The 24,360-nt window shown below is 46.0% G+C and overlaps 1 protein-coding gene across 21 annotated transcripts in view; it reads right to left on the bottom strand.

The window, feature by feature from the left end:
* The window catches only part of MICAL3 (microtubule associated monooxygenase, calponin and LIM domain containing 3), a 1,349,174-nt gene that overhangs the window by 52,326 nt on the left and 1,272,488 nt on the right, over nucleotides 1-24,360 (bottom strand). For all 21 annotated transcript variants that reach the window (XM_069228050.1, XM_069228034.1, XM_069228049.1 and 18 more), the window contains 2 exons: nucleotides 14,235-14,334; nucleotides 12,203-12,276 (listed from right to left, as the gene is read on the bottom strand). In XM_069228050.1, coding sequence (XP_069084151.1) covers nucleotides 12,203-12,276; nucleotides 14,235-14,334 — 174 coding nt within the window. The remainder of the gene's footprint in view (nucleotides 1-12,202; nucleotides 12,277-14,234; nucleotides 14,335-24,360) is intronic.

The raw sequence follows: 24,360 nt of genomic DNA, 5'->3' as shown, positions 1-24,360 counted from the left end.
TATTAGTTTGAGTTTGTTTTGACGCAGTTCGTTGACTAGAAACGGAATGAGTGGGAGAGGGGGGAAAGCGTAAGCAAATATCCCTGACCAGTTGATCCATAGAGCATTGCCCTTGGACTGAGGGTGTGGGTACCTGGACTCGAAGTTTTGGCATTTTGCATTTTGTTGCGAACAGATCTATGTCTGGTGTCCTCCACCAACGAAAGTGTTTGTGTAGTATCTGGAGATGTATTTTCCACTCATGAGTTTGCTGGTGAGCTCGACTGAGGTTGTCTGCTAATTGATTGTGAATCCCTGGAATGTATTGAGCTATTAGGTGAATGTTGTTGTGAATTGCCCAATGCCAAATTGTTTGTGCTAGGAGGCAAAGTTGTGATGAGTGTGTTCCCCCCTGTTTGTTTAAGTAGTACATTGTTGTCATATTGTCTGTTCTGACAAGAATGTGTTTGTGAGCCAGAAGAGGTTGAAAGGCTCTTAGTGCTAGAAAGACTGCTATCAGCTCTAAGTCATTTGTGTGTAGCTGCTTTTGCTTGCTGTCCCAGTATGCTGTGATTGTTGAGGTGTGTTCCCCACCCAATCATTGATGCATCTGTTGTGAGAATGGCGTGAGGCACAGGGTCTTGAAAAGGCTGCCCTTTGTTTAAATTTGTGGGATTCCACCACTGAAGCAAATAGTGTATTTGGCGGTCTATCAACACTAGATCTTGGAGATGACCCTGTGCCTGCGACCATTGTTTTGCAAGGCACTGTTGTAAGGGCTGCATGCGTAGCTGTGCGTTCATCACAAATCGGACTGTGCAGTGATGATTTGGCTGTATTTCTGGTAACATGGTGTGGAATGATTGCACCCTTTGTGGGCTTGGACTTGCAAGCGCCTTTGAGTGTAGCTCCAAAGTACTGCTGAGTTTGGGATGGTTGCAGGTGTGATTTTTGATAGTTTATCCTTAGTGTTCCTTTTTTGATGATGAGTTAATAGTTCTATGGCTTGTTTGGTTAATATTGCCTGCACCTCTGTTTGTAACATTGCTAGATGTTGCGACAATAGTTTGTGCGCTTTTGGGGGAATATCTGGAGGAAAATGTGTGAATTCTATGCAGTAACCAAGTTGGATAATTGATAGTACCCATGTGTCCGTTTGATGTTTGACCATTGATTGTGTAACATTTTCAGCCTTCCTCCCACAGGGGATGTGTGTTGGGGGAAGGTGATGCCAAAGTCACTGCTTGTTGTTAGTGGCTTGCTTTGTAGATTGGAATTTTCCCCTGGTTTTGGGAAATTGCCCTCTGAAGGACCCTCGAAATCCCCCTCTTTGATATGTGTTTGGTATGAGGGTTTTGTTTGTGAGGTGGAAGGCTCCAAGGGCTGTGGTCTGAAACCTCTACTGTGGCTTCTGAAATGTCCCTCTATATTGGGATGAATAAAGCGCTCCCATCGCTTTGGCTGTGTCGGCATCCTTTTTCATTTTTTCTATGGCTGTGTCTACCTGTGTGCCGAATAACTGCTGTTGGTTGAAGGGCATGTTGAGGACAGCCTGTTGGATCTCAGGTTTAAACCCTGATGATCTGAGCCATGCATGGCGCCTAATGGTAACTGCCGTATTTATGGTTCTTGCGGCTGTATCAGCTGAGTCTAACGCTGACCTTATCTGATTATTTGTTATTGCCTGTACCTCCTCTACTACCTGTTGAGCTCTTTTTTGGTGTTCTTTGGGGAGATGTTGAATAATGTCATTCATCTCATTCCCAATGAGCCCTGTCGTATCTTGAGAGGAGGGCCGGTGAGTTCGCTATGCGCCACTGATTGGCTGCTTGTGACGCTACCCTCAAACTTTTTTCTTTCTTTATCTGGAGGGGGTGCATCTCCAGAGGACTGCGAGTTAGCTCTTTCCTCGCCGCGCTGACTACTACCGAATCTGGTGGCAGCTGTTGCGTGATAAATACTGGGTGAGAAGGTGGTGGTTTATACTTTTCTACCCTTGGGGTTATGGCCCTTCCTTTAACCGGCTCCTGGAATATCTGTTGGGCATGTTTGAGCATACCCGGGAGCCTGGGCAGACTTTGGTATGTTGCGTGTGTTGAGGACAGTGTATTAAAAAGAAAGCCGTCGTCGGGTGGTTCAGTGTGCATGCTTACAATGTGGAAAGCTGCAGCCCTAGCCAAAACCTGTGTGTAGGAGGCGCTACCTTCAGGTGGAGAGGGCTTAGACGGATAGCACTCTGGGCTGTTGTCTGACACGGGGTCATCATAAAGATCCCACGGATCTGTGTCCTGATGTGACTGCATAGTGTGTGGGAGACTGTGCAGTAGGTGTAGCAGGTGGAGTGAGGAGAATAAGGAGGAGACTGAGCTGGAGAAAACAGGCGTGGCGGAGATTGCTCTCTTGGCACTTTAGCATTTGGCTGATCAGTGTCCATACGTCCATGGAATGCCAGCTTTCTTTTAAATTTGAGGGGAGGTGCTGTGAGGATTTTGCCAGTATCCTTGTGGATCTGCATCCTGACCTGTCTATCATCAAATTCTTCCATTTGTTGAAGCTCTTCCTCAAATCTATGGCTTTCTTTAAGCTGTTTAGAAAGTCCATGTTCCTCAGTATATGATTGTCTTTTCGGCTCAGAAGCCGTTTTTTTCGGTACAGAAATGCCCGTGGTGGTAGTAGGCCTCGGTTCGGAAAGAGACTTTCGGAGTCTCGACTCGGCAGCTCGGTGTCAGATTTATTCTAAGACTGTCTCGACTCAAGTCCGAAGTCTTCGATGCGGGTGTGGCCTTTTTCGGTGCCGAAGGTGTCGCTTGATTTTTTTCCAGGTGGAGCCATGGCCTTCCGGCAGTAGCGTCCCCAAGGCCTTTTGTTTGGTCTTGGTCTGGGTCGGGGCAAGCGTACTCACATGCTGGCCCGCTGTCGGTGGTCGGTCGACATCGGATTCGTCCGAATCGGATCCTTGAACGGAGATGGCAGTGTGGATCATCTCTTCTTCTTCCGCTTCGAGGTGTTCGGTGCTCTTTGACGCCATTTGTAGCCTTCTCGCCCTTCGGTCTCTCAAGGCCTTCTTGGAATGGAAGGATCTGCAGGCCTCACAAGTATCCTCTCTGTGATCTGTTGACAAACAAAGATTACAGACCCAATGTTGATCTGTGTAGGGATACTTGGCGTGGCACTGGGGGCAGAATCGGAACGGGGTCCGGTCCATGAGGCTTCGACGCTTCTTGCGGTCAGGCCGACCAGGCCCAGGTTGGGCGCGGGTGCTTCGAAGGGCAACATAGGGTGTGTCCCCGCCGGTAACGAGGTCTCGATGCAAGATGGGGTGTGATCGAGAACGATGGCGATGATTTCGGTGTTTTAATAAGTTTTCCGAATCGAACAGCTGGAGTGAAGAAGAGCACGTCCGAACCCGATGGCTGAAAGAAAACAATCTAAGATGGAGTCGATGCCCATGCGCAATGGAGCCGAAAAGGAGGAGTCACTCGTCCCGTGACTCGAAAAGACTTCTTCGAAGAAAAACAACTTGTAACACTCCGAGCCCAACACTAGGTGGCAGGACGTGTGCATATGCATAGCATGTGTATCTGCAGCTACACATGCCACCGAACATATATATATATATATATATATACACACACACATATATACATAGAGATATATATATACATAGAGATATATATATATATATATATATATATATCTATCTATCATATCTAACTTTCAGGGAGCAATCAAAATGTCAAGATAGTCAAGATAACTCTTGTGATTATTTTCCTCCTAGAGAAAGAGATCGGACTTTTGTCTAGTGGCAGTTTTGACGCCATAAAGTAGCGCAGAAGGTTTATATGCCTGCTGCAAACAACAGATCTGTATTTTATGTGAATACCTGAGTGGATTAGTAAAGCCAGCTGTTACCTGCACTTTAAAACAAATTAAATGTATGTGCGAGGGGGGCTATGGAGACATGAAGGGCACTTTTGCTGGGTGGCAGTGAGGAAATACAAGGAGGTGGTCATAGGATGGGAGCGCTAAAAATGATTGTCGCACTGGGCGCCACTAGCCCTAAAGGCTGTGATGATGGGTATGTGGCAAAGTGAAGTATTAGTGTGTCTTTTTTGTTTTTTCCAGTGTCTTTAGAGAACCTTCTGATTGAAGGAAGAAGCGAAGTTAGGGAGACTGACACTTATTGTTGCACACATCTCACACACAAACACACACATCCAACAGCAATTTTGCTGGCAACATATCTGCCTTCTTTGTAGGCTAGTGTTTTAGAGGGCCAGTTTAAGCAGTAGCAGAGATGGCGTCTCATTGGATGACTGCTACTGAAGCCGTAACTCGGGTCATGGCGGACAGCTCTGAGGCAGGATCAGAGACTGAGACAGCAGATACTGAGACAGCATCTGAGAGAGAGGACAATTGGGCAGAATCTGGGACTGATTTTCCAGTTGACGGAGTCCCACTTGACGACAGCTCTTCCAGTGATTCTGAGGGAGACGATGAGGACAGTTGTGCTGTCCCTTCGCAAGCACAGTCTGTGCAGTGGGACAAAAGTGAGTTAGCCCCACCCAGAGAGCTGGTGCATGCTGCGGCAAGCACAGACAGAGTGCTCTTTTGACAGCCTCCAATCTAGTTCAGCCGAAAAAAATCACACCTATTTCAGGTGACGTTGGATATAAAGTCGATACAGCCAACTTTTTACCAGTCGACTACATCCGTCTCTTTTTGGATGTTGACTTCCTTTAGCAAATTGTGCAGCACACAAATTTGCGTGCAGAACAATTTCTGAGGGAGCCTGGAGACACTCTAGGGCCCTGTCCTAGGGCACGCCAGTGGACTGCCACTTCGCTGGCGGAGTGGAGAATATTTTTGGGCCTTACACTCAAAATGGGGTTAGTGCAGAAACCCACCTTGCAGTCCATGGACGACTCACACGGTTTGGGTAACCCCCATCTTCGCACCATACCCAAGCAGAGATCGTTTTTTGCTATTCCAGCGCATGCTGCATTTCAATAACAGTTCTGCTGCACTGCCCCGGGACCATCACACCATGACAGGTTATTCAAAATTTGGCCTGTTGTGGAACATTTGTTGCCAAGGTTTCCACAGATCTATACTCTTGGAAAGAATATAGCAGCCGATGAGTCCTTGATCTTGTACAAAGGGCAGATGCTGTTAAGGCAGTACATTGCGAGCAAAAAAGCTCACTATGGCATCAAGATGTACATACTGTGTGAGCGTTCTTCTGGCTATGTGTACAGCTTGAAAGTGAATACATGGAAGGACTCCATGCTAAATCCTGTAGTTTGCCCTCCCACGTTAAGGGTCACAGCGAAGACTGTATGGGAGCTTGTTCCGCCACTCTTTCATAAAGGTTATAACCTTTATGTGGACAATTTTTATACAGAAGCAGAGCTGTTCAGTGAGCTCTACAAAGCTGGCACTGTGGCCTGCGGTACAGTTCGTTGTAACTGCAAAGGATTCCTGCAGGAGCTTGTTTGTAAGAAGCTCCAGAAATCCCATAGTACTGCCTTGCGTTCCAACGAACTGCTTACAGTCAAGTTATCGGATAGGCGTGATGTTTATGTCCTCACTACAATTCATGATGAGAGCACTTTCCCCATCACAGTTTGGGGTCAGATGGCCGAAGTCCACAAGCCCAACTGTATACTTGATTACAATAAGTAAAGGGGCAGAGTGAACTAGAACGACCAGGTTCTTAAACCATAGAATTAGCGTCATTAAACTCCCACTTGGTGCAACAAACTGTTAACCCACCTGATCCGGATGGCAACATACAATGCTTATGTTGTTTATTGTCAGAAAACCACAGAAAGACTCATGTCTTTCCTTGACTTCCAGTTGTCTGTTATTGAAAGCCTCACTGCAGCTACAGAAGCAGCTGCATTCACTTCATGTGTTCCGAGGGATGTGACAAGGCTACAGGAGCGACACTTTGCTGATTGCATTCCTAAAACACCCAAAAATGATTGTCCATGTCGTCATTGTAAAGTGTGCTCGAAGCATGGAAAGCGGCAGGAGACTCGTTATTACTGTCCCCAGTGCCCATTTCAGCCAGACCTCTGTTTCCCAACTTGCTTTACATTGTATCATACTAAAGAAAAGTTCTAGGAAATCGACTGAGGTGGAGCTGCTGTTGGGTAAACCTTTCAGTGGCTGTGTATAGATACTGAACGTCCATGGGCCACTGCTTCGATAGACAAGCAGCCACAGATTTTTAGTTCATCTACTTCAGGAAATCATGGACTTCCTTATGGCCTGCTCAACACCTATTTCTGCAGTCAGAACGTGGTAGATGTTCTATTTGATTAACGTGCATTACAGTCTCCACACTGCACATACTAGTGGACAGAACATATGCCAGAATGTCACAGAGTAGCCTGTGTGGCAAAATGTTAAAGGCGTGACCCCAGGGTCAACAGTAGCCCTCATGGAAGGACTACCATTGACCCATGTGTTATCCATTCCTGTCACGGGCACTAGGCACAGGCACACCAGTGAGGTAGCGTTTTTATCAGGACAAGTTGGGAAAGGCTAGGTGGTAAGATGTTTGTGGATCCATTCATATTCCTGTAGTTTACTTCACAGAAATGGAGGGAACAGTAGTGTTTTTATTCAAGGTTTCATCTTTGCAGGGTATTCTGGGTAAAAGAAATATGGGAATACACACATGCCACACCTCCGAAGACTCCCCTGGGTGTCTACTTTTCAGAAATGTATGAGTTAAGTAGGTTTCCCTAAATAGTTCCATATCCCAGGACTGATAAAGTACATTCACCTCAGTTATACCGCCACAGTATGTTTTGGGCCCTTCCCTATTGCAGGCACTTGGCCTACCCACACAAGTGATGACCCATTTTTATCGGGAGACTTGGGGGAATGCTAGTTGAAAGTAAATTTGTGGCTCCCCTCAGATTCCAAAACTTTGTATCGTTGAAGTGTGAGGAAAATGTGTGTTTTTAGACAAATGTTAAGGTTTGCAAAAGTTTTGGGTGACAGAACCTGGTGAGAGCCCTCCAAGTACCGCATTCTGGATTCCTCTAGGTGTCTAGTTTTTATTAATCTATAGGTTTGCTAGAGTTCCCTAGGTACCGGCTGAGCTTGAGGCCAAAATTCACAGCTAGGCACTTTGCAACAAACGTGTCTGTTTTCATTGGAAAAATGTGATGTGTTCACGTTCAGTTTTGGGGCATTTCCTGACACAGGCACTAGGCCTACCCACACAAGTGAGGTACCATTTTTATTGGGAGACATGGGGGAATGCTGGGTGGAAGGACGTTTGTGGCTCCCCTCAGATTCCAGAACTATGCATTGCTGAAAAGTGAGGAAAATGTGTTTTTCTGACAATTTTTGAGGCTTGCAAAAGATTCTGGGTGAGAGAACCTGGTGAGAGCCCACAAGTCGCCCCATTCTGGATTCATCTATGAGTCTAGTTCACAAAAATGTATAGGTTTGCTAGGTCCCAAGGTGCCAGCTGACCTAGAGGCCACAATTCACAGCTAGGCAAAAATGTGAAGTGCCCACATTGCTTTTTGGGGTGTTTCCTGTTGCGGGCACTAGGACTAGCCACACAAGTGAGGTACCATTTTTTATCAGGAGACTTGGAGGATCATAGAATAGAAGAACAAGTGTTATTGGCAATTGTCTTTCTCTACATTTGTGCATTCCAAATGTAAGACAGTGTGTAAGAAAGAAGTTATTTTGTGAAATGCCCTCCAATTCCCATGCTAGTATGGGTACCCACGAATTTAGAGATGTGCAAATAGCCACTGCTTCTAAACTGCATATCTTCTGCCCATCTTTATATTTTACCAAATTAATTGCAAGGTGCAGCTCTTTATTGGCTCTGGGTACCTTGGGCTCTTGATCAAACTACAAGCCCAATATATCCTCGCAACCAGAAGGGTCCATCAGACGTAACACTATATTGCTTTCAAAAATCTGCCATAGTTGGAAAAAGTTACATAGAAAATGTAGACCGAAATGGATGTTTTTTACAACTCAATTTCAACTGTCACTTTCTAAGAGAAAACCTTGAAGGATCTACATAAATAACCCTTTGATGAATTCAGAATGTAGTCTACTTTTCAGAAATGTTTAGCTGTCTGGGATCCACCATTGCTTTCACACCGATTTCTGTCACTAACTGGAAGGAGGCTGAAAGCACAGAATATAGTAAAAATGGGGTATGTCCCAGTAAAATGCCAAAACTGTCATGAAAATTTGGCTTTCTCATTCAAGTCTGCCTGTTACTGAAAGCTAGGAAGCAAACCCTTTGTTGATTCCATTTGCAGGGGAAAAAAACAGATGGTTTCTTATGCAGCACTCCTTCCCAAAAAAATAATGTTAGCTGTATTTTGGCTAATTTCTTGGTCTCCTCCATGGTAACCCACAAATTCTGGGTACCTTTAGTATCTCCAGGATAGTGGAAAAAAGGATGCAAATTTGGCATGGATAGCTTATGTGGACAAAAAGTTATGGGGGCCTAAGCGTGAACTACCCCAAATAGCCAAAAAAAAGGGCTTAGCACTGGGGCGGAAAAGGCCCAGCAGCTAAGGGGTTAAAGGTAGGTGAAGGTAACTGCATGCAAACTTTGAACACGATAGAGCAGTTTGTGCGCTACAATAATATAAAGAGTTACAGAGATATGTATACTGTTGTGGAAAGAAGGCCTACTTCTCATTACCTGTGGACTGTGATGGTTCTTGTTAATTAGCTATGGTATCTCTTCGTATATATATCCCCCTAACCAATAGAAGAACTCCCACTTCTACCACCAAAGGAGGGTGGGATGTGCAAGAAAATGAACACAGTGTTACACTTTTATCTTTGACATTATTATATAGCATACACAAGACATTATACGTGATATCTCAAACGTTTCATAAAACGTGCATGAAATGAAACCCAGGATTTTGGGGAAAATAGAGATCAGCTAGGGAGATGGAGCAAGTGAATCCTAGCGCCTTCTGGGGTTGGTGATTGTTGTATTCTTACTCTTATTTCTACTTATATACTGAAGGCCTAGCAGACCTAGCTTATGTTCAACATGCTTAAATATGGAAAGGAACTGTAAAGGCTGCAAAGGTTACAAACGTAGATTAGGACAGGAATAGGCAGGAAAAACAAACTTTAGATGGAGGCCAGCATTTTAGATTGAGTGGTATGAAAGCTGGAACACAGTGCCAAGCGGGGGAAATCCGAGTACCTGGACCGCAAAAGCAAAATCTAAACCAACTCCATCTTGCTTGTGTCACACGAATGCATTGTTACAGCACTAAAACATGCTTGAGCTTTAACGACTAATAATTACAAAATATTTTACAAAGTTCAGCGCTGGATAGTGTTTTAAGGCTGAGAGTGAGATATGATGTCCTAGTTCTGACATTGCAAGTATCTCTTTGCAGCTGCAGGGAGAAGGATGCACTGTTTAATAAATGTTATGTACTAGAAGGGAGTTGTTACACGTATAATAAAGGCACATCCGTTTGTCATGGCCAAGACCTAAACCATTGAGTCTACCACATGGGTATAACTACCTGTGCTTAGCATTTTTTGTCAGACATTTTGCTGGAGCTCCAATGTCATTCAGCTGACTATAATCTCGCTCTCAAAGAATGATCCTGCTAAAGAATGTTATTTAAGGTTTTGGGTGATGACAGGGAGGGCTAGAGGTTGAAGGACTGGCAGTGTAACCACTGGCTATCCCTTAGTTATCTCATACAGCGGCGCAGGCCTGGCATGGGCAGGTGTCACTTTGGGTTCAGAAACAAGCATTCCAATTGGCTCCAGTGGAGTCGTCGTCAGTGCCAGCATTAAGCAACTAGTGTAGACCCTGGAAACAAAGTAGAAGTTCGGTACAGGTCAAGAAGCAGGGAATGAAAGGGCAGTGGCTGCCAGTAGAAACAGTAGCATATGGGAAATAAGGAGCATAGCCTTCTCAAATGATGCTTTTTGATGTGGGGTTGATAGTGGCAGCGAAATTATGGAGGGTCACAATGATCGTCTCTGAGTCAGAAGACATCATACCCTGTAAGTGATGACACTGCCACTTCTTGACATACTGAGTGGCGTGCTGAGGACAAATCCCGCTTGAATTTCTTGTGCATGGCATGTTTTATATTTCAGCTTACTGCAAGACTTCGAGTAGGAATGGGGCTTTGTGCACAACTGACACTGGCCACTATGGCCAACCCTTTGCATAAATCTGAAGCAAATCTGAGAGTAACTGCAAGCAGTAACATATTCAGTTTACTGAAACAAACTGAACGATGTATGAACACACATCTTCCCAAATGTGTATTTAATATTGTTTTACACTGTAAAATGAGATAAAGAGAGAACTGGATATTGCATCTTAAAACACAAGCATGGAGCTCGGATGCCTTAACCCACTCTACTTCGAGGACAGGTGACTTAACACCCATTTACAATCATTTGGTGCGTGGAATCAACAACTTGTGAAGAATGCTCCATCACAGAGCCTAGGTGCCAGTTCTGCTTCTGTGCCCTACTTGCTGTCCACAGACCAGGAATATCCTACTGGTCATCACACCCTGTGAAACTGAAGGGGTGATGAAAGACAAACTATTAGTCTAGGGCAAAATATCCCTTTATTGCTTAAACGTCAGGCTGTGTCCTCCCCATTTTAGCAACTGTTGATGTAATCAAGATGCCGGACACTGACAGCATGTGAGGCGAAGACTTACATCTCTGAAGGGTAGGTGAGAATGCCATAAGAAGGGACATAGACAAGCTTGAGTGCTAAACACATGGATGTGAAAGGTTGAACTGGGAACCTTTGTCGAGTCTCAGAAGGAGAGCAGCTGAATGTGGAGGAAGCAGAATTGTGTGATGTTGCCTGGATGGCTGACTAGCAGGACACACTTCTGCAGCAGGAGTGGCATTGGAATCTACTGCATAAAGGTCATAACAAACAATGGTAAACGCAAGTAAATTAACTTGAAGACTGAGCAAACTCAACTTTTGTCTGGGCCATGGCCCTTCAACTTCTGGAGGGGCCTTCTTGCAGTAGTGTATAACATTGGTTTGTGACAGGAAATAGACTGTTAGCTAAGCTCCCTCAATGCACCTAGCGAGAGAATTAAATTAGTATGAATGGCCCTGGACCTTATCAGTATGCAAAAAGCCATTAGGTTGTCCTCTGCTGTTTTTCATATGAAGTATAACAGGGTAAATGCACTTTAGAATTGATGAAGGGATTAATTCCCAAAGATATACAGTGTGATCAGGCAACAGAGCAAGAATAAAGGACTGAATGTACAGCGGTTTTGAGCACTACAGCAAATGTATATTTGCACCCCCTTTCGACAACCTTGCTGGTAAGAATGCAAAAAGCAAGCTTAAAGTAGAGTTACCAAATGTCTCACACTAAGAGGAATGGGGCAACTGCTTGAATTGAGAAGCCACAAAGAAAGGAGATGACTTGTGACAATAAAGCAGAGATTACCCAGAGCACACCCTTAAAGAAGCTGTTACCTAAAACCGAATGACCTAGGCAGATGAGAAATGACTTTTAGTGGTAAACTAACAATAAAAGTAGCTCTCAATTTACGCCAGGGTGACTAGAGAGGGCCTAGTGGCATCCGCGAGGAGAAGCTGAACTGGTTTAAAAGCAAAGTTTTATCCCTCCTCCTCTGCCCCGCTCACTCTGCCCCTGAACTACCACCTCCTGTTGGAGTAGGATGTTGGGTGAGTGGTTTTTCCAGTTCTCTCCACTCGTCATCCTGTTCATAACGAGACAGTAAGTATAATTCTGTGCAATAACTGCTGAAAAAAGAAACAAAATGTAAATATTTAAGGGACAGTTGACAATTTCTATGGTGATTTAGAGGTTTTCCGAAATGTGTGTAGCACCTCGCTTCCCAAGTTGTTCCTAAACACCTAAAGAAAAATGTTTCTCATCTGTAGGCTGGAAGGGCGCATTTAGTAATGCAATGCTATGTTCTGCTGAACACTCAAATAAAATAATTGCCTTGGATTGGAGATTATTGCAGAAGTCTGCTGAGATCAAGCAGGAGAAATATACAGAAGACATATTTCATACTTTGAGAACTAAATGGTTCACTTGTACTTGTAATTTTTTCTTGTCTGCAGCAAAGGACGGCACTAGATATCAGATTTAAAGACGCTGAATACTTAGTTTATTCACCTTCTGGACCAAAGATTGCAGTCCTAATCTTACCTTCGACTGCCATACGCTCACGTAGTTCTTGCTGCAGACGACTCTGCCTGTCTTCCAACTCCAGCTCTCGAGCACTAAAAGGCAAAAAGCGGAATACACTTAATGCAAGTACAAGGAATGCAAAGACTTATGTTCATCACGCCAGAAGGTAGGAGGGAGTCTCTCCAAGAGAGAAAAAAAGCAAACCTAAAAATCAATGAATCTCCAGGTAAAAACACTAGTGTAACAGGCTAAATGATTCCTTCAGGACAATCCTCCCTATAGAAAACATGGATTAGAAAGTGGAAAGGACGCTTTGTCGAAGACTGAAACCCTACCCCAGTTGTATAATCCGAAAGATATCAGGGCACTAAATTAAAAGGTAGGACCCATTTCGGTGAGGTCTTCTCGATTTCTCCATCTATGCTGCTAAACTCTTCAGTGGTAGCTAGGAGAGGAGGACTGCAACTTGTCCTTATCTCACTTGACAGATCTGGTCATCAAATGACAAACTGCAGAACTTCCCTAGTCCAGATTTTGGCCCTGATTCGGAGTCAGGCAGAGCATAGTTACTCCATGGAATTTCATTCGAGTGTGGGAGATTTTTTTAATCTATTTTTCCAGTCAGACCGGGGGCGGCTTTTGGCTATAGCAGCAGCGAAGCGTCCTTCCCTGTGTTATTGGATAGGAAGTGAGGGGAGACGGAACCATACAGTGCCCCCACTCCCGAATAAATAAAATCCCTTCCCCGCTTCGCCACCACCCACAGGTCCTTGTATACCTTCCCGCCCAGCTCAGAGCAGGGGGTAAATGTACGCTAACACCCGATGGGGTTGGCAATACTGCGTGGGTTTGCGCTAAGAGCATGGTACTGGTGCAGATTTACTGCATGGCAATGGTTAGAAGGACACCCGATTTTACTGTTACCCCAGTACCTTGCAACTTGTAACCAGGCCTATAGCCTCTAAGGCATGGGTACTCGGAAACATTTTCCCAGGGGCCAAAAAGTTTGGTCTGTGGCGTGCCTGGGGGCCGCATTGATGCCAGGGCGGTGGCGGTCTGGTGGGGTGACTAGGTGGATTGGTGGCAAGGTAGGTGTAGGGGAAGCAAAGGATATACATCTAGTGGCTGAAATAAACAGTGGGAAACCAGAAAACCTGGAATTAATCCTGGCTTATCCACTTTTCCAAATTGTGTGATCCTAGGCAATTGCTTAGTGTCACTTTCCCTCCTTTTTCTGCATTATCACATTTAAGATGACCTCGAAATACATGATTTATGGTGTGCGCTGCACAAAACCTGCTTCTATGTTTGATTTAATAAACTATAATGTTGTTTATGTATGATAGGAACCCAGTCCACCCATTAAGTGCACATACCAAGTGACTTGCGTCTTCAATTTACTATTGATAGTTTTCTCAGGGTAAGGGAAATAATTAATGTTTCCAAATTTATGTTTGAAAACTATCACTTTAATAGGAATGCATCTCAATGCACTGATAAAATAAATTGTACGAAGGCGAAAAGGTTCTGCATGTTAACTAAATACACTTAATTAATTTTGAAGAGACTGTCTTAGTTTTAACACTTATGCTGCAAGATGTCTTTAAAAATGAAGGCGTTTCTAAAGTTAAGTGCAGAAGTCCCTAGTTACTTCCTTCCTTTAGCACCAATTAAGTTTGAAATGATTGTGTGTGTATTTAATATTTTTGTTAGTGCGGAGTTGAGCCAACAGCTGCCCAGTGCTCCTGTTGCCCCAGGGGCCGCATGTAAAGGTCAGAGGGGCCGCATGAGGCCCGCGGGCCCTACTTTGAGTATCCCTGCTCTAAGGGGTGTTGTCAAGCTGCCCTTTACTCCCTGCAGCGCTCATATCTTCTGGTTCTGCCGACACAACCCGCTGCACTCTTGAGCTATTAGGCAGTGAATATGAAATGCTAGGGCTTCACTAAGCCATCAGCGCCCCGGGATCCCCGGGGTGAAGGGGGAGCGCCCGTGCGGTTCCTGTGCAGCGCGGCCCTCCGAGGCTCCCGCAAGGGAAGATCCGGCGACTCACAATATCATGAGCTCAGACTCGTAGCGCACAAGGGCGTTCTTCTCCTGCACCAGCTTGAACCACTCCTGCATCAGCTTGGGGTCGTCCTTCTTCCCCATACCTGTCAAAAACAGAAAATAATGTTCAAGACAACCATATATGTACGCACACATCATAATGCCAGAGAATGGGGCGGGGCGGGGGGAGGGAGGGAATGTGCCGGGAATGAAGGAGTCGGATGCGTGCTGCCCCGGGCCCTAGAAGGAGTAGCAATGTCGGCATGCGGTGCACACAGCAAACGGCATCAGTACCGCACACGTCCCATCCCTATGCACCCAGACGGAAGGACAGTGGTTCTTTGTTGTGCGGGGCTTCACTCACTCACTCACACACTCACACACACGCACGCACGCGCACACACACACACACGAACCACTGCTAAAAGGAAGGCCCAACAGACTGCCCTCCCTTTAATGCCCTCTTTTTCTGCTGTATCAGTGCTGCTGGTTGACCTCAGCCCAGCGGCGAGCCCCGGGTGGCTCACTCACTGGACGGAAGGCTCCACGCACTGCAGGAGCTGAGAGAGTGAACCGCCACTGGAGGGCGTGCTTCGTGCGCGCAATACTGTCACAAGGAATTTTGTTTCCTTTCTTAGCAAACGGAGCTTTCCGCACATGTGACTTGAGACTGAGAGGCCTGAGACTTTTCTGACACTACCCAGAAGGGGGCACCAATGTCCTCTGATCACAGATAGTGTCACTCATTTATAACCTGACGTGCAAATGACCCAGGTGGCGATTCTCAGTTTCTGCTAATATGCTTCTAAGTGCACTTTCCAGCCTCACCAAGAACAGGCTTCGTTGTTGTACTCTGATAAATGTTTCCGATGCATAAATGTCTCCCCAGTGCTCGAGTACAGGGTTTAATACATCATATATGAAATTGAAGCTAAACGATTACACAGTCTTCATACGCATCCAATCATAAATGACTCATTTACCAGGCTGGAATTTAACCGGTCCCTATCGTTCCCCACTTGCAAAAAATGTTTCCTGGTGCCTGGAGTAGTAAATGACAACAGTTTCTCATTTGTTTGTTTCCAGCAGAAGCTCCCACCTACACTCTGCACCCCTCGCCTGTGTTTCATCCACCGAACACCTCGCCACCCTTTGTTGTCCTCTACAGTACTACTAGTCTCGAAGCCCACAGCCCGGCATCGAAGCCTGACGTCTGGGGATTTTCTTGCACGTCCGTCCTTTCCATCGCCGGCCTGAATATTCACACTCTCCTGAAAACCCAGTTTTAAGATCATTAGCTGCACCCCTTAAAGATCACAATAAAACTAGAGTTATTTGAAAGTTTCTCACAAGAGAGTGAAATCTTAATTTTGAAAAACTGAAGACATATTGGAGGTCAGAGAAACTGGGCATCCGGCATTAGAAAAGTGACAGCCAGCACTACTCAGAAAGAACCTCACATGTCCGGCCCTAGTTATTAGAAAGAGATCCGTGGCCGAGGTCTGTGGGTGAAATAATATGGGTAACAAGTTCTTTCTGTTTGCCACAAATGCCTTTTCACTACTGACCCGATGCCAATTTACCTGAAAGCAGGCGAGGGCTCCAGCACCAATCTGAAAAAGATGATAAAGGCCCTGAGACCGGACATTCTTGTGCAGTATCCACCTCCCGTTTTGGCTGAACTCGTTCTGTTTGGCACTGGGACTCTGTGCCCCAGCTCACCTGTGGTGGAGCTTGAAGGATAAATGATGCGCCTTTGAGCACACCTTCTGATGGATACTCTGCCTGAATATTCCTCATCTCTTGAGTCTTCCCAGGCAGCAAACAGGACCTGGAAATACTCAGAACTGCTCTTGTGAGGTGAGGAATCCGCAGTTAAACGGAGACTCAAACAGAACAGCCTTACTGAAGGGAAGCCACGTATTCTCCTGATGTTAGATTCTAGCCACAGCCTGCTCACCTTTGGAATCAGTACAAAAGCAGTTAACGCCCTCCATCCAATGAGAGGTAGATGTGAGCAGTGGTCTTACACCAGGAAAACCAACTAACAGGTCATCATCAACGCAGTACTCCTCAGTCCCGCCAGTAGAAATTGTAGGGCCATGTTGTGGTTCCAATGAGTGTCATCTCTCCTCCTTGGATGAAGGGGAGCAGCAAAGAAGGTGGAAAGCGTGATGGACTGTCCCACATTAAAGACCGCTTCCAGTAGACAGCCAAGGACGCGGCGTGCACCAGCGCCATGCGTGTGATTCCTACGGCATTCCTTACAGCCGCTCCAGGCTGACAGCCGAACGGTTACTCCGCACTCAGAGAGCAACTTTGTTTCAGCGAGAAATTCTCCTACGTCACATTTCACGCACTCTTTTTAGGGACCACGTGACTCTATTCCATTATCTCAGCTTATGTACAATAATCAATTGTCCTGATGATGACCCTCTATATCATTATGGGTCAAAACACATTCAATGGAATTGGACCCTTTAATATATCTAAATATTTTGGACTATTTAGTGATATCTGCACTTAACCATGTACCAATACTTCCACCTTGCTGCATGGCTCACTGCCATCATTTGTATACAAATTCTTTGTTCTTCTGAAGCTCATGCATTGGGTGATCACCTGAGCAATTTTTTTCTTTTTCCTTGTCACGTTAATAATGAAATTAAGCATTGCATCCTGCATCTAACTACGTTGTCTGAATGTATGACTTATGGCTATATATTTAAGGTCCTTTTGACTGTTACATTAATTGTTACTCAAACAATTTAAACATAAACCACAAGGATCCACCGGGTACATATTGGGTTTACTGCTGTAGATTCTGAGCAGGCCTCGTCGTTCTCACTGTTTATATGAAAAGGTGACACCACTTACAAAAAAGGTTTTAGTAAATGCATTAGGTTTTCGCCTATGTGCTGTGCAGGCAAAAACCTATAAAAAGTGCATGAGGAACAGCATCACGAGAGCAAGGGCGGTGAAGCCAAGATCTGAATTATGATAATCTCTCTGTGGTTGCACGCATTTCAAGATTAGATAAACAAGCACAGCGCTGTGCTAATTTACCTAATCTCCCTGTGGCTGCACGCCTTTCAAGTGTGCAAGTTAAAGGCACTCTTAAAATGCATGCAGCCATGGGCAGATTCAGTAAACAAGCACAGCGCAAGCGCTGTGCAGGGTAAGCTCAAAAATAAGTACAACGCAAGCGCTGTTCAGGGTACAGCACATTATAAACGGAGAGCGCAAGCGCTGTGCAGACAACAGATTAAAAAAAAATGTCCCACGAAGTGGAAGAAAACAGTATTTGGGCCTTGGGACACTGATAAGAGCGAATACACAAGAAAGAAGCATTGGTAAAGGCAGGAAATATGCTACAGCCAATGGAAACAGAGAACAAGTAATCACCAAGCACAGGAACCAAAGAAGAGCAAGGGAAGAGCAAGGGCGGGATGTAAGACCCTTTTAAGGTATATTTAACACAAAAGATTTCTTTCCCAAGCACAGCACAAGTGCTGTGCAGGCGAAACCTAAAAAATGATACACATATTGGAAGAATCAGTTCGTCAGGAAAGAGGGTTGTACTAGAGGCTTAACTAAAGAAAGGCGGAAGAATGCTCATGAAATGGAAAAACAGCAATAAGGAACACAGTTTTCATAGTAAGAAGCAGAGGTATGCAGCTATGGAAAAGCTCAAAGGGTACAAACACCAGAAAGGTCAACATTGAATAGAGGTCCTTCTGCAGCATGAAGGATGGAGCAGGGGTACTCACATAACAAAGACCTTTCACAAAAAGCATCAACAACAGGTGATTTGAATTGTGAGGATTGATCTGACAGTGGAATAAAGGCTGAAAGGGAAGATAAATAACTTTAAACTGTTCCCAGAGCAAAGTTTTTTCAGGTCAACAACAAAACCAACAGTACAACATCGGATACCATTGCCTCTAAAGAGTCAACATCTTTCTCCTCACTTAAGGAGACAAACTTAGATCAACAGCCTGGATTGCAAGGTCCATCTCTGTGTTCGTGGAAGGACGGTGAGGTGTGGGAATGACATCCACCACTTCCACCGGAAGGTGAAAGCTGCTCAGCTCGTTCCGCTAAATCTCCATGCATGAAGGTATAGACTGTGGAAGTTCAGATGAAGAGGAGTGTCCTGTTTCTGATACAGAATGACTTCCTAAAAGGCTAAGCCGGATTAGAAGCCAAATGCTCCGGGTTAAAAATTGACAGACCCTTCAAGCCTAACCCAGGGCCACTAAAATTACCTGGGCTAGATTGGGCCCGATTTTCCTCGGAACCCGTGGGATCGGAGGCAATGGTGTAAAGGCAACTAGAAAGCTGATGTTCTACCAAAAGTGGAATGTGCCCTCCACAGGTCCTCATGAGGAAACTGAAAATCACAAAACACTGAACACAGAGGTGGTGAAGAGGTCCTCCAAGGACGTACTCCAAGAAGAGAAGCATCCATGAGCCAAATCCAAGTAGAGATGTTGCTCACAGTTGGCAAAATGTCTGCTCAGTTTTTCTGCCCTGCTACTGAGCGATTCCACCAGATGACTCACTGACTGAGAATCTGTTGCCTGCTAACAAGTCTACAAACTCCACCTTCAGTCAGACACCATATGAGCCCAAAACACTCTGCTTGCTGTTGTATCACATGGTGGTCAGGTTGTAGGTAAACAACTAGACAGTACTGCCTGTGATCGATGTCAGAAGTCTGGAGAGAGTCCAGGATTGTTTGTTGTGCCCAGCTTTGTAACATCGGACCGCTTGCTCCCTGTTGGTCTTCAGGTGCACCAGGAAGTATTTGTTGTAGGACTTGGAGTCATGTTTTGTCACCAGGGAGCACATTCAGTCGTTGTGCAAGTCGGTATCAGTTTCCAAAGTGTATAACATGTTTTGAAGCCTGTAGCCTTGGGTGAAGACATCCATGCTACACTGCCAGACTTTTACATTTTGAAGGAATGTTAAGAGGTTAAAAACAGCAACTGGTAGGAGTGGAGCTCCACATCCACGTCGCTGGAAGCAGTAAAAGGGAACTGACATCAGCAAGTGTGGGTGGGCACCTATATGCAGCTCATGTGCGAGGGGGACAGAACCGTGACAGAGGTCGATGTCCTTACTGAATAGCAGCAGGTGGAAGATTTTTTAGACAGAGTCTGCCACCTTGGAGGATTCAAAATGTGAGGAATCTATGGTTCGATGTATCAATCATCAATATATCTGCATTGTCCATAAGTAGAAAAGATCTAAAGGGAGAAATGACTGGATTAAATGTGTGATTACTCACTAGTTTGTCTGGACATCTGCAAGTAATCATCTCTCTTTGAACCAAGACAGAGTAAAAGGAAATTAATTCGTTTTCCTTGGGATGCAGCTAAAGTCTTCCATTAAACGAACTTCATCAAAAACAAGCGAGCCACAATAAAACCCACATTCAGTTCCACTCATGGACAGATTTCTGACTAGCAGTCACTGTGAGCATCAGTCGCCGGTCTGCTGGCCTCCATGGGTCCAAATCATGGTCCATCTCTGCATTCACCAATGTGTTAAAACGGCCTTGCCTTACTTGGGACTACAATCCTTAATATTTCAAATATCCTTAATACTTCACACTCTTCATTTCAATCATGCCCGGAAAGAATGTTTACTAACAAGGTCTAAAGCTGGAAGCTACATTAGCAGTTTCTTTTCTTAATGCTTACAACACTCGCATTTACTCCACAAAGAATGCACAATTTCTATTACACATGCCAAAAATACCTATGAACAAAGACTCATCAACAAGTAGATCGCATGGTCCCTTAAAAGTCTCACTTGACTTGTCTATTGTTCAAAATATAAGTACAAATACCTATGCCTGCCTATAACCCAGTAAAGTCGGGGGTGGTACAGCCGATCAACAAAGGGGCAATGAAGAAAGGAAAGGAAAAAAGGCTATGAATACCTCTGACTAAAGTGATAACAAAATAATGGCCTAGTGCGTAGTCAGTGTTTTACGGGTATGGATGCTTTCTTGTTGAAGATGTTCAGATTTTTAAAGTTCCTTCCTCAATCATTGTGGCAGTAACCTTTGGCGATTCATACAGGAAGCAAAATACAGCTGCAGAATAGCTGTTCATGCTTTGTATTCTGGCCGATGCAGCAAAAGGCATGTTGCCCTCCATCACGAACAGAACGGAACACATGGCCAATGTTTCTGCTGAGAGATGTTTGAGGTAGTGGAAATAGATCAAAGGCACCCCATTATCCTTGTCACTGTGCATCTTCTGGGAATAAACAATGTGAAGTCAAACTCAACAAAATGCCTCAGGGCCTACAGAATTAGAAGGTATCCCCAATATTAACTGCTTAAGAGTTTGGCAGTAGTGACTTTCCTACAAGTCACTACTGTAGGAAAGTGCCCCTGTTTAGCATGGTTACCTCCCCACACACACTTTGCCTGATATTGATGCTGGCTTGACTGAACGTGTGCTGGGATCCTGCTAACCAGGTCCCAGGGCCAGTGTTATTTCCCAAAACTGTACCATTGTTTCCACAATTGGCACACACCTGGCATATAGCTAAGTCCCTTGTAAAATGTACCTATGGTACCAAGGGCCCTGTGGCCAGGGCTGCAGCATGTATTATGCCACCCTAGGGGACGCCTCCCCAAGCACATGCACACTGCCATTGCAGCTTGTGTGTATTGGTGGGGAGAAAAAGACAGTCGACATGGCACCCCTCAGGGTACCATGCCCACAAACCACTGCCTGTGGCATAGTAAAGTCACCCCTCTAGCAGGCCTTACAGCCCTAAGGCAGGGTGCACTATACCACATGTGAGGGAATAGCTGCATGAGCAATATGTCCATACAGTGTCTAAGTCGATTCTTAGACATTGTAAGAGCAGTGTGGACATATTGAGCACATGGGCTGGGAGTTTGTCATCATGAACGCCACAGCTCCATAATGGCTTCACCGAAGTCTGGGAAGTTTGGTATCAAACTTCTCAGCACAATAAACCTACCCTGATGCCAGTGTGGGTTTTATTGCAAAATGCACCAAGAAGGCATCTTAGAGATGCCTCCTGTAAGCAAACATCTAGTGCAGGATTGACCTGTCTGTGCCAGTCTGCCACTTCCAGACAAGTTTATGACCTTATGGGGCGAGAGCCTTTGTTCTCTCTGAGGCCAGAAAAAAGCCTGCACTGGGAGGAGGTGCTTCACACCTCCCCCTGCAGGAACTGTAACACCTGGTGGTAAGCCTCAAAGGCTCAGGCCTCCTGTTGAAGTGCCCCAGGGCACTCCAGCTAGTGGAGATGCCCGCTGACCAGACAAAGTCCCACTTTCGGTAGGAAAACTAGGAAAAAGAAGGAGGAGTGACAACCTGAGCTAGGACCACCCCTAAGGGGTCCAGAGCTGAAGTGAGCCCCTCCTTGCAGAATCCCCCATCTTGGTTTGGAGGACAGGGACCAATAGGGTTAGGTCTGTGTTCCCCTACAGCTTCTGAAGCCCCTGCTACAAAAAGGCGACGCATCCTACAGGACCAGCGACCTCTTTAAACCCCCAAGAGGACTGCCGGACAGGCAGGACCAAGAGGACTGGTGGACAACCAGAGGGCCAAGATCCCCCGATGACAGCAGCCCTGTCCACAAATAAAGTCCAGCAAAGGACTCCAGAACCACCCCGGATCCGCAAGCTCTGCCTCTCTGCACCCGATACTCACAGCCTGTGTCCAGATGGCCCACTAGGCTAGAGCAGGCCCCCAGGCGATTCCAACCCAGTGTCCACCCTGGGCTGACCCCCCCTGACCAACACAACAACGCCTGCAGACTAAATCCAGAGGACCACCATGCCCCTGAAGGATCCGGACGAGGATACCCATCAAAAAGTACCCGCAGCCCCCAGGCCTGGGGAACCCGACCTCCAGTGCAGCAACGTGCAGCAGATGGCCCTCCTCTGTCCAGCCTGTGGTTTTCCAGAACCGACCTCCTTGACCCAGCCTGTAGCCTACTTTTGTCCCCCGGGGTGCCCCTATTCAAAAGCATTGGGAGCCCAACGCTGAGTTTGCACCCTGCACCTGGCCGCCCCTGTGCCACTGAGGGTGTGTGTTTGGCATTGACCTATGGTTCTACCTCCCCCCTCCGGTGCTCTCCTGAACCCCCCAGATCTGCCCTCCGAAGACACGGGTAGTTACTTGCTGGCAGACCCCATTCCGAGTGCCCCCAGTCTCCAAAGGAGCCCATTTTAAATCTTGCAGTAACTCTGACCTCTACACCTGGCCGGCTCCATGTTTCTCGTAGTGGGTGTTTGATGTTAGCTTGAACCCCAACCTGTGGACATCCTAACCTTCTGAGACTGGAGTTGTAAGTCCTGTACTTACCTCGAAACTGTAGGTACTTTTCTTCTCCCCTAGAACTATGTTTGAAAATTGCACTGTCAACTTTTAAAACTGATTTTGTATTTACTTGAAAACCGTTTAACTTGTCATATTGAAACAAAGTGGTGTTGTTGAACAAGTTACTTACCTTTGGTAACGTATTATCTGGTAGAGACTATCTAGCTGCAGATTCCTTACCTTTGAATCCCCCGGCGTCAGCTTCGAATCTGGAAGCTTTTTGCTGAGCCATACCTTGCGCACGCGGTCCAGTTGATGGAATGGTTCCTCTTCCTAAGAGGGATGCGGTGGAGCAAAGAAGGTGGGAAGGGTGATATTCTGACCCAGATGGAATGGGCTCACCACCTTGGGGAGGAAAGAGGCACAAGTTCTGAGAACCACTTTATCAGGATGGATAGTGAGATACGGTGGGCTTGATGACAAGGCTTGCATCTCACTCACCCTCCTGGCAGATGTTATTGCCACTAACAAGGCTGTCTTGATGGTGAGCAGCCGAAGGGGACAGTTGTGTAAAGTCTAGAAGGGAGCACACGAGAAATGCGAGGACAAGATTTAAGTCCCATTGACGCATAATAAAGGGCCTAGGGGGAAACATATGTACAAGCTCTTTGAGGAATCTATTTACAATAGGAGATTTGAACAAGGAAGGCTGGTCAGGCAACTGAAGAAATGCTGATAAGGCAGAAAAATAGCTCTTTAGAGTCCCTAAGGGAGAACCCTGCTGGGCTACAGACCGAATGAAAAGAAGAATGTCAGAAAGAGAAGCAGAAAGAGGGTCAACAGATCTTTCTGTGCAATAATATACAAAGTGTTTCCAACGGAAGGCGCATACCGTCTTAATGGAGGGACGCCTGGCTGCCAAAATAACCTTACAGACTTCGTGAGGAAGGTCAAACGGCATCAACTGCCATCGCTCAATCTCCACGCATGAAGGCGCAGAGTTGACAGGTTCGGGTGGAGAACCCTCCCCTGCTGCTGCGACAGAAGATCCTCTCAAAGGGGCAGCCTCATTGGAGGATTGATGTTCATTTTGAGTAGATCGGGATATCAGACTATCCGTGCCCAATTCGGAGCCACTAAGATGACTTGGGCCCGGTCGTTCTTGATCTTCTTGAGAACTCTGGGCAGAAGTGGTATGGGAGGACATGCATATAGGAGGTCTGAATTCCACTTGCGACGAAAAGCGTCGCCGAGCGATTGCTGCCTTGGAAACGCCAACACGCAATACTGCTGACATTGCACGTTCTCTGCGGAGGCGAAGACATCTAACAAAGGCTCTCACCACTGCTGAAAGAGTCCTTGCGCCACCTCCGGATGGAGATACTTGGCGTTCAGAGAACCTTGCCTGGTGTTGAAACCCCAGGGTTATACCCTGCTGTTCCAGCCATGTCCAAAGACGCAGAGCCTCTTGACAAAGGGTCCACGAACCCCACACCGTCCTGCTTGTTTCAGTACCACATTGCAGTGGTGTTGTCCGTGAACACCTGCGCTAATTTCCCCTTCACAACAGGAAGGAATGCTTTCAATGCTAGCCAAATCGTCCTGAGCTCCAATAAACTGATATGGAGCCCAGATTCCGCCGGAGATCAGAGGCCCCTGATCTCTGTCTCTCCCAGATGGCCACCCCATCCCAGAAGTGACGCACCTGTCACTACTGTAAAATCTGGTTAGGGAAGGGAAAGGAGTCTGCCTTTGACCCAATCGCAGTTCACTAACCATCACTGCAGGTCTTTTGTAGTTCCCTCTGAG

The sequence above is a fragment of the Pleurodeles waltl genome, chromosome 4_1 (genome assembly GCF_031143425.1).
Source record: "Pleurodeles waltl isolate 20211129_DDA chromosome 4_1, aPleWal1.hap1.20221129, whole genome shotgun sequence".
Classification (NCBI taxonomy): domain Eukaryota; kingdom Metazoa; phylum Chordata; class Amphibia; order Caudata; family Salamandridae; genus Pleurodeles; species Pleurodeles waltl.
The sequence above is the reverse complement of the archived record's forward strand: the minus strand, read 5'-3'. Positions and strand labels throughout refer to the sequence as shown.